The 13936-nt window shown below is 41.5% G+C and overlaps 1 protein-coding gene across 1 annotated transcript in view; it reads left to right on the top strand.

Annotated features, from left to right (window-relative positions):
* tgfbr3 (transforming growth factor, beta receptor III) overlaps positions 1 to 13936 on the top strand; it is a 99674-nt gene that overhangs the window by 66443 nt on the left and 19295 nt on the right. Inside the window, exons 7-14 of the mRNA XM_050054655.1 lie at positions 139 to 286; positions 3777 to 3966; positions 4224 to 4510; positions 6543 to 6698; positions 9403 to 9546; positions 10025 to 10210; positions 12136 to 12414; positions 13026 to 13152. Of these exons, the coding sequence (XP_049910612.1) occupies positions 139 to 286; positions 3777 to 3966; positions 4224 to 4510; positions 6543 to 6698; positions 9403 to 9546; positions 10025 to 10210; positions 12136 to 12414; positions 13026 to 13152 (1517 nt within the window). The remainder of the gene's footprint in view (positions 1 to 138; positions 287 to 3776; positions 3967 to 4223; positions 4511 to 6542; positions 6699 to 9402; positions 9547 to 10024; positions 10211 to 12135; positions 12415 to 13025; positions 13153 to 13936) is intronic.

The following is a 13936-nucleotide window of genomic DNA, read 5'->3' on the forward strand; positions in this document are numbered from 1 at the left end:
GGTCTGTAGTGCACATGTCTGCTTTTTTTCTGGGAATGCATCCAGCTTTTTAATTAGTTGGCCAGACGCAGAAGGCACGATAACACTACGTACTGTAGACTTAACCGTCCAAAATTCTTGGTCTCTCCCTCTATGCAGTGCTTTCCAGGTGGATGTCATAGTAGATCTACGGCCTCTGGAGGACGATGCCCCGCTGCATCGTGACGTCGTCTTGCTGCTCAAGTGTGCCAAGTCTGTCAACTGGGTCATCAAGGCCCACAGTGTGATTGGCAAGCTGGAAGTAGTGGTAAGCTAGCAGCATGAAAACAGACAAAAGCTTTCCATTCATCTCTTATTCTCCTCTGCTGACTTCACCACTGAGATTTTATATCATCTTATCACACATCACAGTAGCTCACAAGTCATGTCGCAGACAGAAATGTCAGCACTTTGCACCAACGACCAAAGAATTTGTCACACCAGAAAGTGTGTTGAATTGGCGCCCGGTCCCGCGCTGCAGGAGAGGGTGGGGATAACAGGTTAGGAGGAACTGTGACATTTCATCGTGGCAGCTCCAGGGATTGTCATCACATTCAGAGAGCCAGGCGCAGCAGTGGTGGGGGCATCACATATTTTCAGAGCCAAGGCTACTACAGTACTCCAGCTGCACATAAGCTGCTTCCCATCAGTCACAATGTGAATTATGAGCCGCGCCTGCTTTGGGCACTTTCTTAAGCAGCGAGCTGTTAGGGCCTCCTCGCCACACACAAAAGACAAACACTGGCTAATTACTGCAATATATCAGAATGCCCTTTATTGGAACTATGGTTTTATACATATCAGCGCTGAGTGTGAGTACACAGTTTTGATATTAAATCTTCATTACTGTTACTCAAGTCTCTCAGGACTCTTAGAAACTATAAGAATATGACACCTATGTAAACTTTGGAAGAATAGTTTAACTGTAGATCATGTCGATGGGGAATTGGCAGTAGTCCAACCACTGAAATTGCTCCAGGGATGACATTTTAAACCCTGAGTAAAAAAAAGTCGGTGCATTAGGACCGAAAGAGACTCGCTAATGTTGTGCATTTCTCAAAATATTTCATTTGTCTCGTGACATTTGATATTTATGGTATGACAGACCCATCAGTTGTATTGTGTGCACCTCTCTGCTCTGTTAACCCTGTACTGATTTCAGTGGAGGTGTGTGAGGGGTTCTGTGTTTCCTTACTGTGTAATGCTGATACTCCTGCAGGGCTGCTGCAGCCATGACACTGCACCTTTTTTCCAGGCGCAGTGTGTTTGTACAGCTGCCCGGTCACTGCTGTACAGTAAGTCAGTCAGGTTGTGTGAGTGTGATGCCAGGTCACAGCCTGTGGTACTTACATCAGCACAAACGGATTGTAATGCCTCTGGTGGAAGTTGGTGGATGATTTGTGTTTTCTTCTACCCACTCAGATCATTTTTAGCCATGCTGGATAATTTTTAGAATGGCTCATGGATGGCAATGTTGGCCCGTTGGTCAGTGTGTCCACCAGCAGCTACTGGATGGATTGCCAGGAAATTTGGTAAAGACATTCTGTGTCGCCCTCAGGATGAATTATTATAACTGTGGTGATCCCTTAAAGAGAAAGTGATGTTTTTTTCAACCCCGTATTTTTGTCTAAGTGACTAACGGGAACAACAATTTTTTAAATTGGTCCAGTATTTAGGGAGAGAGCTGCAGCCAGCAGTGGTGTAACAGGCTCCAGTGTAACCACCCTGGGCATTTGGCACCGTAAATTTACATCCATGAAAAGTGTGCCATGAATCAGTATATTTGCCCCCAGTTTTTAATGCCCTTTTTGTGCCTTTGACACAAACGTTCACATGGAATTAAGGATGAACTGATTAGATATTGGTGGTCGTAGGGCAAACGTCAAGGTCACTGTGACCTCGTCTGTCTCATTCTGGTGAATGCCATATATCAGGAACACCCTAAGGGAATTATTATTATTATTATTATTATTATTATTATTTTTTTCAAATTTGACTCAAACATCCACTTAGAGTCAAGGATGAACTAATTAGATTTTGGTGGTTAAAGTGGTTAAAGGTCGAAGTTACTGTGACCTTGTCTGTCTTATTTACATAAAGGCGATGTATCAAGAACACCTTGAAGGATTTTTTTTTTTCAAATTTGGCACAAACTTCCACATTTAGTCAAGGATGAACTGATTAGATATTGGTGATTAAAGGTCAAGGTCACTGTGACCTTGTCTGTCTCATTCTCGTGAACACAGTATCTCAAGAACACCTTGGAGGAATTTTTTCAAATTTGGCACCAACGTCCACTTGGACTCAACAATGAACTGATTAGAAATTGGTGTTCAAAGGTCAAGGTCACTGTGACCCCATCAGTCAGTCTCATTCTCATGAACACAATATCTCAAGAACACCTTGGGGGCATTTCTTCAAATTTGGCACCAACGTCCACTTTCTGTCACAGATGAACTGATTAGAATTTGGTGGTCAAAGGTCAAGGTCACTGTGACCCCCTCAGTCCCATTCTGGGGAAGGCAATATCCCAAGAACACCTTAAGGGAATTTGGCACAAACATCTAATTGGACTCAACAATGAACTGATTAGAATTTGGTAGCCAAAGGTCAAGGTCACTTACACTTTGAGGGAGTTTGGACTCAAAAATGAACTGGTTAGATTTCGCTGGTCAAAGGTTGACGAAATTTCACACAAATTCCTAACAGAATAAAATGTTGAAATGATGACATTTTATATCCAAAAACTGTCAACTTCACCTTGACATCATAATGTTCTGCAAAACCACTTTTCTGTCCATTATTCAGTGTCATATCTCAGGAACAGAAGGGGAGACATTTGGTCAGATACTGAGTTGGTGACACTGATCTTGGGTGTCCAACTTGAAACTGTGCTGATTGTACAGATCTTCTGTGCTGCTGGGGTAAAGATGTGTGCGAAGCATCCATGTTTTCAGAGACATGGATGTTAACTGTACGTGCAACGTCGTTTAGTCACACTTGTTTTAACTTGTAACAAATTAATATAAATTTTAAAAACCATTCATGAGTTTTGTAAATGTGATTTTTTTTCTTTTATCACTCATTCGTTTTGGTGACAGTCTAATATGACCTCTTCAGGACTCTGAACTCAAAGTTTGGGACCTGGGACTTGTCTTGGGACTTGAGTGCAACACTTGAGATTTACGTGACTTGCAAAACTATGTCTTGATCCCACCTTTTTGTTCCCACAAGCTGACACTTTGACTTTTATTTGACAGCAGTGGCACACAGGATGCTGTGCTTGTGCAACCAGTGTTTGGGAGCGTGTCAACTATTTATGTGATAGGATGGCCTCGTAAAAAACAAAATCTTGCTCCTGTCAGAAAGCGGGTTCTCCTCGGCGTTGCTCAAGAGAGATGAATGTGTGGGAAACGGCTGTGAGAACGAATCGTTACTCCCTCACACAGGGAGGGTATGCTGTAGGGCAGGACACGAATTTTAAGAGCAAACTAACATGTTGGTTTCACAGCATTGATTGAGGGATGACACGCCCATGACCTCACACTCATATATATGATTCACACTCAGTGCAGCATGAGAACAGGACTGTACTTGAAATGGAATATCTGCGGAGCAGTAAATCATGTCCTCTGTTTCTGAAGATCTTAAAGGAGCTTACACAAATGTATGATCTTCTAGAAATGCCAATTTGTTCTTTTTGATGGAAAACATACACTAAGACAAGATATATGACGTCTTTGCTTTCTTTTCCACAGGCCTCTGATACCGTGAGTGTCAGCTCAAATGTGGAGAGACTGATGCAAGTGTCAAAATCCCCCAAGCAGCACTTGCCATCAGGGCCACAAGCACTGATAAAGTGGGCAGGGGAGCATGGCTACAGCCCAGTCACGTCTTACACCAACACTCCTGTGGCTAACCACTTCAATATCCGACTTAGAGAGCCAGGTAAACTGAAGAGACATCCTCTGAATTCAATCATACTGAAGCAGAAATTGCGTGCTCAGTTAAATTATAGCAAGAATACCATGTGTGAGACATACAATTTAGCAGCTGCTACAATTTCAAGACTAATATTGCGCATTTCACGGTCATTATAGAGAGACGAGCGTGAAATTGTGAAATGGTTTTATAGTCGCAGTCCTGTGTAATTTCCCTGCCTGTTAAATCAGCCTCATGAGGTTTCAACAATGTGTGACTTCCAGATGTGGTGGATCCTCTGGAGAGCATGTTGCCTCCAGAGCTCTCCATCCTGCGCGACTCCAGTCCTCATCCAAGAGCGGGAGCTGCGACACGGCACTCCAGCCTGCCCTTTCCCTTCCCTCCATCTGTGTCTGACGGCCTACCCTACCTGCCTCTGTCCCCCTCCCTCGACGACCGGCCCTGGGAGAATGGAGAGTTCGAGGAGCACCAGGGCGTTCTGAGTGTTGGCCTCAGTGTGCAGTGTGAGGACACGAGGATGGTGGTCAGCATCGACAAAGAAAGCCTGCAGGTGAGTGGACAGCAGGATTTCATCCATCATGGAGCCTGCCTAGAAACATATCAGGCTACAACGAATGATTATTCCAGATGGTTAATTTTATTTTATTCCAGCCTGCAACAAGTATAAATAAACACAACTTAAAAAAATGCAAAAAAACAGAACCAGAAACACAAACTATCCCTGAATATCATGTACAGTAACATAAGGTGCCGCAAATAAATTGATTATTTATCAGATATTTGTATTATTGAAATTATTTACTACTAAAACATTCATTTCATTAATTTTATTTTTTTAATAACATGAACAAGCAGATCAGGGCAAATGTAGCTCTAACCAGCAAATTATAGGTTTTATATTTGAAACAAATAATTAGGGGTGGGTGATATATCTATTGAACTCAATGTATCACAGCTTGTTGCACATGGGATGGATAAAATTATAAAATTGGAGAGCAGTTAGTTTGCTTCCCAGCCACAGTGAATAAATCCTCGCATTTCACAACGGCACCACACGGACAGTTTAACTTTCCGCTAACTGCTAACAGCTGACTGTTGACTAAAAGCTTCAAGTTTATTGAACTTGATTATTATAGTACTTCTAGAAACAATACTTTATTTACCTTTATTATAACAGTACTTTATTCAGCTTAGTTGTAACAGTTCTTCATTTAACTTTATTATAACAATAGTTTAACTTTACTATAAAAGTACTTAAGCATTATTTCAGCATTTCTTTACTATTTCAGCATTAATTTATTATCACAATACTTTATTTACCTTTATTATAACACCTCACTTTTAAAGGTAAATAAAGTATTGTGATAGTAAAGTTTTAAAAAGTACTATTATAAGTAAGTTAAATAAAACACTGTTCTAATAAAGTTCAATAAAGTGCTGTTACAATAAAGTTACATTTGTAATCTTTATTAAAACAATACTTTTTTAAACTTTGTTGTAACATCTTTATTTAACTTTATTATAATAGTACTTTAACTTTGTTGTTAAAATACTTAAGTTACTAGTTTACTGTAGTATTTTAGTAGTGTAGAGTAGTTTAGCGGATATTATTATTTCAAAGCCATATTACCCATAATCAGATTAAATAAATACATCTTCTGTTGATTAACTAACGAATTAAAGCACAGAAACAAACAGTTGAGAAATGTCCCACTCCACTGTTAAACAGATAGATCTATAGACAGTTTTGTTTCCCAACAGTGTCTAGTGTCATTGGTAATTTGGATTGTGATTCAAGTCGCACATCTGAAAATTGTTTGACTGTCTGATCGGTCACATTTGCTTTTGAGTATTTTGTTTTTTCATCTTTGCTCTTGCGACACAGACTTGATGTGACAAACTGTGACAAGAGGGACAGAAAACAACAAACACGGAGGACACTCAAAGAGAATACCAGTGTCAAGAGCAATTAGTGGGATAAATGAAAGTCTTCTGCTCTGCTCTTAACAAATGCCAACATAACCTTCATGTTGCTAGGTTTTTAATATCTGAAAAGTATCTTTTGTGTGCATGCATGTATTATATCAAAGTGGACATTATGGTAATGATAGCAAATGAAGAAACTGTCCTAATACACACATCTATAGGTCATTTGTGGGTTAATATCTTGGCCTTCAGCTGCAGAGATCAGTTTTGCCTGCTGCCATGATAATTGCCATACTTAAGGAAAACCTGGTTAAACATCCGCAAAAGTAAAACAAAGAGAAATACTGTTAAGTAAATACTCTTAAGCGTCCCTGTTATACACAGGCTGACATTGAAGCAAGTGGGACGTTTCCCAACATTTGCCGTCTGAGCGCGGGAATGGCACACACAGCCCACATCACAGAATGGAAACTGGCATAGACTGTAATTAGGAGAAGCTGAGGCTGGAGCTAGACCACCTTGTGGGATTTGTTTATTCCTGGGAACTCAAAGTCTCACACAACCACTTTTTTTTTTTTAATTCCAGAAATGAGCTAATAAAGGAAAAGTTTTTTTAAATCTTTTTCCAATGTTGCAGTTTTTTTATGTTTCCTCAGGCGAACGGGTATGCTCATGCCAACCTCACGCTCCAAGACCCAGCTTGCAAAGCAACAGTCAATGCCACCCACTACACACTGGAAACTCCTCTGACTGGCTGTCAGACCACCGTATATCCCATGCAGGGTAGTCCAATGGCCCTCTACATCAACTCTGTGAGTACAACACCTATTATTACGCTAAAACAAGTCATGTCAATAAAGCTGGTTTACCTGAACTATAAACAGTGGCCACCTAGATTATAATGTAAATATAAATGTGGAAACAAACACTGTCTTTTAAGTTAAGCTGAAATTTGCTTTTTTGTTTGTTTTGACTTGTTTACTCATAGAGTTTATTAAAGAAGTGGATGTAGCCCACACGTTTGTAAAGTGAAGCCTATGTGAAATTGCCTTAAACACATAGGTATTACAGAACAGGCCCAAGGCTTTAGGGGGCCCATACGTCAGAACCTCTACGTGAAGTCACTGTCATTAACTTTGCATTTCTTATCAAAGGGCTCAGTCATCATGCCAATAACAGAGCCCCAAAAGTCCTAAAAGAGAAAAACTGAAGGAAAAGCCTAAATGTTCACTTTGAAGATGTCACAAGAAAGAAACCATCATGCTGGAGTCTGTTTTAAGTGCTGGAGAGCACCTTTTACTGGTTAAATTGTAGCTCATTTCGAATGTTATATGAGCACTGTTCCTATGGTGGCAAGTTTGCATACATTAGTTGACTGTAAGTGCAAAATTAAAGGATGTTTTGCTGTCTTTTCATCTTCGCTAGTTAACAGTTAGCTAGCTAAAGACTGAAAAAAAAAAGAAACCAACAAAAATTCATGATGCCGCTCAAAGGCTACCACCAGCGTCTATAGATAACTTTGAAGTTGCAATGTCTTCTTGCATGTTACTCAATGCATCAGTCAGCCATTCCACTTGTTTTTATTATTGTTATTAGTGCATGACATACGTTTTAGTGATTATTGAATGTTCAAGCATTAAAAAACTGTATATGAGTTTTGCAAACTGCAAATATTGTATTTCCACTCTTGGAGAGAAAATCCTCCTTAGCTCCATACTCTCATCCAAATATGGTCACTTCTGGCTCCAAAAAACCAAGAGGGCAACTACCAAAATGCCAAACGTAAGGACTAGGAAGTGCACCAGGCTTTGAGGCCAATTTTCGCAGTGGCCAAACAGTGGAATTACATCGTCATGAGATGTCATTGGGCCCATAAAGAGTTTCCTATCGTCTTAAATTGAGAAAGAGATGTCTGTAAATCACAACCCGATGCGAAACTACTTGTTTTACTCTCATGATTTAATCCATCCGGTCCGATAACATTTTGAAAGTCTAGAATGGCTGCAAGGTTAAATCATTTTATACCCATTCAAGTTAGCAGAGCACTAAACCAAAAGTAGCCATGTTGGTTGGCGGAAGTCTCTAGTGTGTCTGCTCGATGGGCCCAATGATGTGGAAGCAGTGCCGATCATCCAGGTAATTTCATACCGTGGAAAAAGAGCTTTTTGGCTTCAAGCTCCACTGAGCAACTTTCATAGGAAGGACCAGGGTCCCGCTTTCAACACTCCATTCAGGTCTCATAATTCATCCATGTTCAAAATGGGAGTGACGTCACAGTGGCTATGTCCACTTCTTTTATACAGTCTAGTAGATACTGATGAGAGGAGGCTTTATTTATTTTTGTGCAGGGATAGCACCTTCTAAATTAGCATTACTGTTTGCATTTGCTAATGCTAACAAGGCTAACGAGCTAGTTTGCACAACTTGTGAGCTTTCATTTTCTGAGTGGAACACAAACATCGTAAATCACAGATGGTAAGCAAGCAAGGCTTTGTGGGCTTGTTAAAACAGAGAGAGAAAACATCTTGTATCAATGTTTGTCGGCTATTTATGGCTATGATGTGCTTCAGTAAGTTAGTAGTTGACAGCATGTTTCGTAGCAACATCAGCGGTCAGATCTCAGCCAGCTGATAGGAAACACAATCCTTTCACTTTCTCCACAAATTGCTTTATACAAATTGTTTTTTGGATAAATAGAAAATGGAATAATAAGATTAATTCAAAGTACATTTGCACGTATTGCTGAACAGTGTGGGAGTGTTTTTATGGGACTCAGCATTCACATCTGACATGTCCACTTGTCTTCATTATTATGGAATGCATTCATTCAGCGTGTTTGTTCTAACAAGCAAGGATGAATCACTTCCTCCCCAACCTTTTGAGATCTTTTGTGGGGGAAATTTGGAACATTTTCTGTCCAATGCAGATTGAAAACCCGGGCACACGTCCAAGGTTGCCTTTTGTGTTAGCAGTTGGATGCAGGGATAACCTCTGACCCCAGTTAAAAGAGATAAAATTTCATTGTTTGGGTCCCAACACATCAAAGATAATCTGCTCTAGCTGTTGTTGTTTCTCCGATCTTGTGACATGTTGATTTAATTCGGCAGTGGCACCAGGGACAGGTCAACTAATTTGGTGCAGACTCAAGAAAACACTCTTGGTGTCATTGAGATTGTCCTCTCACCTCATTAAATCAGACTTTTCTTAAAGCGGCATGTACTCATGTCAGACCCCTGACATTCTTCTACTCTACTGAGAAATTAAAAGTATGTTTTTATGTTTTTGTCCAGGATGAGTCCCACTGCTGAAGCCACGGGACATTCCCACATTTTAAATCCAACTCATAGGTTGCAGAATGTTTTGGCAACCCCTCTCAAAGATTCAAATCTCTGTGTTAAGCAACACTACTCACAACTGGACCTTTTTAAAGAAAAAAGTCTGGAAGGGATTTTTCTTTCACTTACTAAGTGATGTGGCTCAGGCTTTGTGACTAACGGACTCCCCTGTGGATTGCAGGTCCTGATAAGTCATGCTGAGACTAAGGATGGGAGTGGTGGGCCGCTGGATTATGAGGATCTGGAATCTGGAGACGTGCTGTTCCCGAGGGACCCAGTTGAGAGGACACTTACGGAGGCCCCAGAACACCAGTCCGTCATAATGGTAAGACAGTGGAATCATTGTGGTTCTGCCTCTGTGAGAGCTCAATCTCATTGCAGGGTGAAAGTTGACAAGTCAAGATCAATTATCATCGACATCTCTATGTAAATCATACAGAGTTGGAAGAAACTCTATTTCCCAGAGCCCCTTGGTGCACGTAAAGGCTCATCTGGTTTCTGCAATCTCCCCGTCTTTCCATGATGTCTGTTTTATGAACTTGACCTGACATTTTCCATTTTGAAGTTGCTCCATCTCCTTCCCTCTACGGACTTATTTTCCTTTGTCTCATCCATTCCTTGTCTCCCACTTATTGTTCTTGTTTATACAGTATCTCTTATGTTCCTTCCCCCGTTTTCTGATCCATCTTTATGTGGTCAAACGCTGACACACAGTCTTGCAGGGTTGAGGATGCTTAGCAGTGGAATCAGATGTCAGATCCCTGCTGATATTTGTGTTGGCTTATGTCTTATTCTCCCCCTAGTTCAACTGCACGTACCGAAAGAGCCAGGAAACCTCGGTGACACTTCCCAGGATTGTACCAGGACCAGGAAGGCAACCAGTCAGCAACACGACATTTAACATGGAGCTGTACAACACATTGCCGTTCAACAATCCTTCACGCCAGGCCTTCTTCACTGTTGCACAAAAGCAGGACGTTTTTGTGGAGGTAATCTTTGCACTTCTAGTATATTACTTTTTATTTATGAGTGTGTGTTTTGCAGTTTGGTGCAGTATTAGTCTCATGAAAGTTGTGTTTTTGTTCCTAAATTAAAACTTTAGCAAGAAAACTTTCCTCTGTGTACTCTCCGTCTGGGACTTAAGCCCTCCCTGCTTTGATCTCCTGGTGCAGCATCCACAAGGCCGATTTGTATTTTGTCTAGTTGGGGCTAAAAAGCTAATACTCGCTTTCACCCCTCTTGTTCTTTGTATCTCCTCTCGACATGTCTCTGTATCCTGTCTGGCTGAATCAAAATCCTTGTTTCACAACAGTAACTATGGAGGTCATGTAAGAGATGGCAAAGGCTCACACTCTGAGCTCCTCTGACAAAATGATTTATGATGATATCAGCGGGAGGTGCTACGCTGACAGCATGGATGCAGAGCCAGCTGGTTACAAAGGATTTTCTGTATGCAAGACCAGTCCAAAAGAGGGAAAGAGGAGGAACTCAGGGGATGATTATGGATGAAAAGATATTACTTGTAACTAGCTGTGACTGAAATATTACTTAAAGAAATTTGTTTCACTTGACATAGCTAATGTTTAAAACAAACAGTTGTTATCCATCCAAGCAGCATTCATTCTGAGTCCTTTTTTTATGCCCACCTGATGAATAAAATCCAATATCCACTCTCCCTTTAGATCTGGTTTCCAGCAACTCCTGAAATAAAACCATAAAACCAAAACAATGAGTTGAAAGATGCTAAAAAGGACAGTTTAGCCCCAAATCAAAAATACACACAAGTCAGCTATAGTGACGTCTGCCTTCTCTCCAGTAGAATGGAACTAGACGGCACTCAGCTTGTGGTGCTCAAAGTGCCAAAAAAATAATTTGAAAAACTCAAAAGCAATGTCTCTTCCCAGAAATCATGACTCAGTTGGTCAAGATAATCCACAGACTTTGTTGTGAGCAGTTTCATGTAGGAACTATTTTGTCTCTACTGAGCTACACCCACCATGCAGAAGGAAGTGTGCATCGGCTCATGGGCGAGAGGCTCGTGCTTGTGACGGTGCAAGATGTAAACATTAATGGCGTCCTTCTTGGCTGAATGAGCCAAGAACTGTCCCTCTAAAAGCTTTGTAAAGCTAATGGAAACTGGGATTGTGACGATGAGAAACCACTTCCACTTTGTATAATATCATTTGATCCATTGTTAATATAAAGTTATTGATTAGTGCAGCTCTAGAGGAACAGTTTGACATTTTGGGAAATTAGCTTATTCGCTTTCCTGCTGAGATTTAAGCCCCTTTTACACTGCTTGTTCAAGGTGGGAATGTCTCGCCGTTGTTCCACGTCGCCCGTCTTTATTAAAGGTATGATCACAGAATTGGGGGACAGAGTTGCCTCGCCTTTAAGCCAGCAACAAAGGTAGTTAAAGTGCCGCATTGACATCTGTGTAAAAGGGAGAGCAGGCAGGAAGGACCCATGGCCAAAAGCAGCTGCTAGCAGTTAGCAGCTACCTCAAAGAAGAAGAACGGCAGCCATTGTGCCATTATGCCATTGTTATAGTTTATAAAGCAGTGTCGGTGCATATGTTAGATGTCAAACTAGAGGCTGATGCTGTTGTCTTATGTGTCACGCCCGTCACGCTTCTTTTGCCTACGGGCTGCCTGCATGCTGTCTAAAATCACACACTGGAGCAACGTCATGCCTCAGTCGTTTTGTTTTGTGTAACCCACTCTAAAGTGGGTGTAAAATGGCAATGTTCTGTGTAAACTGAAGTATAAGAGCAGGATGATTGATGGCAGTGCTTATCAGACTCATCAATCACAACTCCAGTCTTAGACTTGGACAAAGAGGCTCAAATGACAAATGACAAATGATCCATGTATTTGAAGAATAAATGTTGTTTTCTTCTCTATTCTCCCCTTAGGTCACATCAGCCACATCAGATCCAGAGCTGGGGTTCACCATCATATCCTGCTTCATTTCTCCCAACTCCAACCCCAGTGTGGCCTCAGACTACACTCTCATTGAGACGGTCTGCCCCACAGACGACTCCGTCAAGTACTATCCTCAGAGGGACTTCCCTGTGGAGAAGAAAATTTTCAGCTTCAACTTCAGCTCAAAGTTCAACATGTCCCTGCTTTTCCTGCACTGTGAGATGTCTCTGTGCTCCAAGAGACCTCTGAGCAGCCAAGGACTGTCGAAGGTATGCAGTATAGTCTTCTTCAAATTCTTTTGCATGTTAATGAAGCATCAAAGTTTTTTAATCTATCCAGAGGTATACAGGATGAGTAGTATTGTTTTTTGAGATTTTTACTCTTGCTGAGCTGAGTCATTCAGTATCAGGTCTGCACCTAATGCTAAGCAGGAAACATGAATCAGTGTAAGGTTTGCCAAGTATCCAGCTGCAGAACAAAATAAGCATCCGTCTTAGGCATCGCTTTCATTTTTCTCTGACTGTGTTACCAGTCCAACTCATGCAGTCTCTTGCGAGCACTTTCCCCTACGTTTTCACCTCGTCACTTTTAAATGATTGTAAGAAAGTTGTGATTTAGAAGCTAACTGTTATATTCTGATTCAGATCAGGGTCAGGAATGGGCTCATGAGTTAGTCATTTGTTTAATTTCCAAGTTTGGGTCAGGTATGACAGAAGACATTTACTCAAGGTTGAGAAATGTGAATGGTTGCTTTTGGTTTTACAAAGCCTTTATTTGTCTGTTTTAAAAAATTGTGGCACATAAAAGCTTTATGACAGAGTGGCATGTTTCTTTTTGTTGGATTTCTTCACTTAAAATTGTGTAAATTCTGCCCACACAGTGCTTACAGCCCGGTGAGCCCTGCGATTCTCTTGGTCTGGACAGTATCATGACCATGATGCTGAACACCAAGACGTCTACCAAGCCGCTGGTTGTGGTGGATGGATCTGGTCCACCAGGTGACACAGGTTAGTTATGACACCTACTTTATGACGCGAGTCCAGCCTAAAAATGATGGGCTTAAAAGCTTCTCAGTCTCATCCATGTTTTGGTTTTATCAGCGCTACACATTACAAATTAAGCTCTGATTTCTTTTGTTTTGAATGTAAAGTGTGATAAGGAGACTGGAGTAAAGAGAGAAGCAGGTCTGAGGGCGGAGGGGCCAGAGAAAGCTCGGTCCGATACTTGGAGATTAGACCAAACCGCAAAACACTACGCATCACTTCCCCACATCTGGTCATCATTAACTGCAGTGTGTGTGTGTGCGCTGTGTGTGTGATTGTGTATGCACATTCGGTGTGCACATGTGTCTATTTACATTAACGTCTGTACACAAGAGTGTGTTTTTGGGTGTGTGTGTACATACTAGCATGTGGTTGACTGCAGTAAAGGGGAGTGTGCTAACACTGAGGCCCAGTTCGGCTGCTCTGGACCAGTCCATGCTGAGGGAGAGGTGGAAAAAAAGGAGTCATACAGCACTGAGTTCCAGTTGTTTTCAGTTACGGCCTTCACTGTGGCCTCCCCTTTCCACTAGAGAGGGGGGAAGAAGGGAGGGGTGTGTGTGTGTGTGTGTGTGAGGGGAGTGGAGGTCCTCTTGTTGGCTTTGGGAGTCCAGCCAGAGCCTAAAGGCCCCTCGATCATCACTTGTTTAGTCACTCATTCAATCGCTTGCTGTATTGTCTCATGGGTTGCGAGTGTGATCAGAGGGAGGGAGCAGCGTGCAGATGTGGGGGAGGTAACCATGACAACCGT

This window comes from Epinephelus moara, chromosome 10, assembly GCF_006386435.1.
Source record: "Epinephelus moara isolate mb chromosome 10, YSFRI_EMoa_1.0, whole genome shotgun sequence".
NCBI classification, from domain to species: domain Eukaryota; kingdom Metazoa; phylum Chordata; class Actinopteri; order Perciformes; family Serranidae; genus Epinephelus; species Epinephelus moara.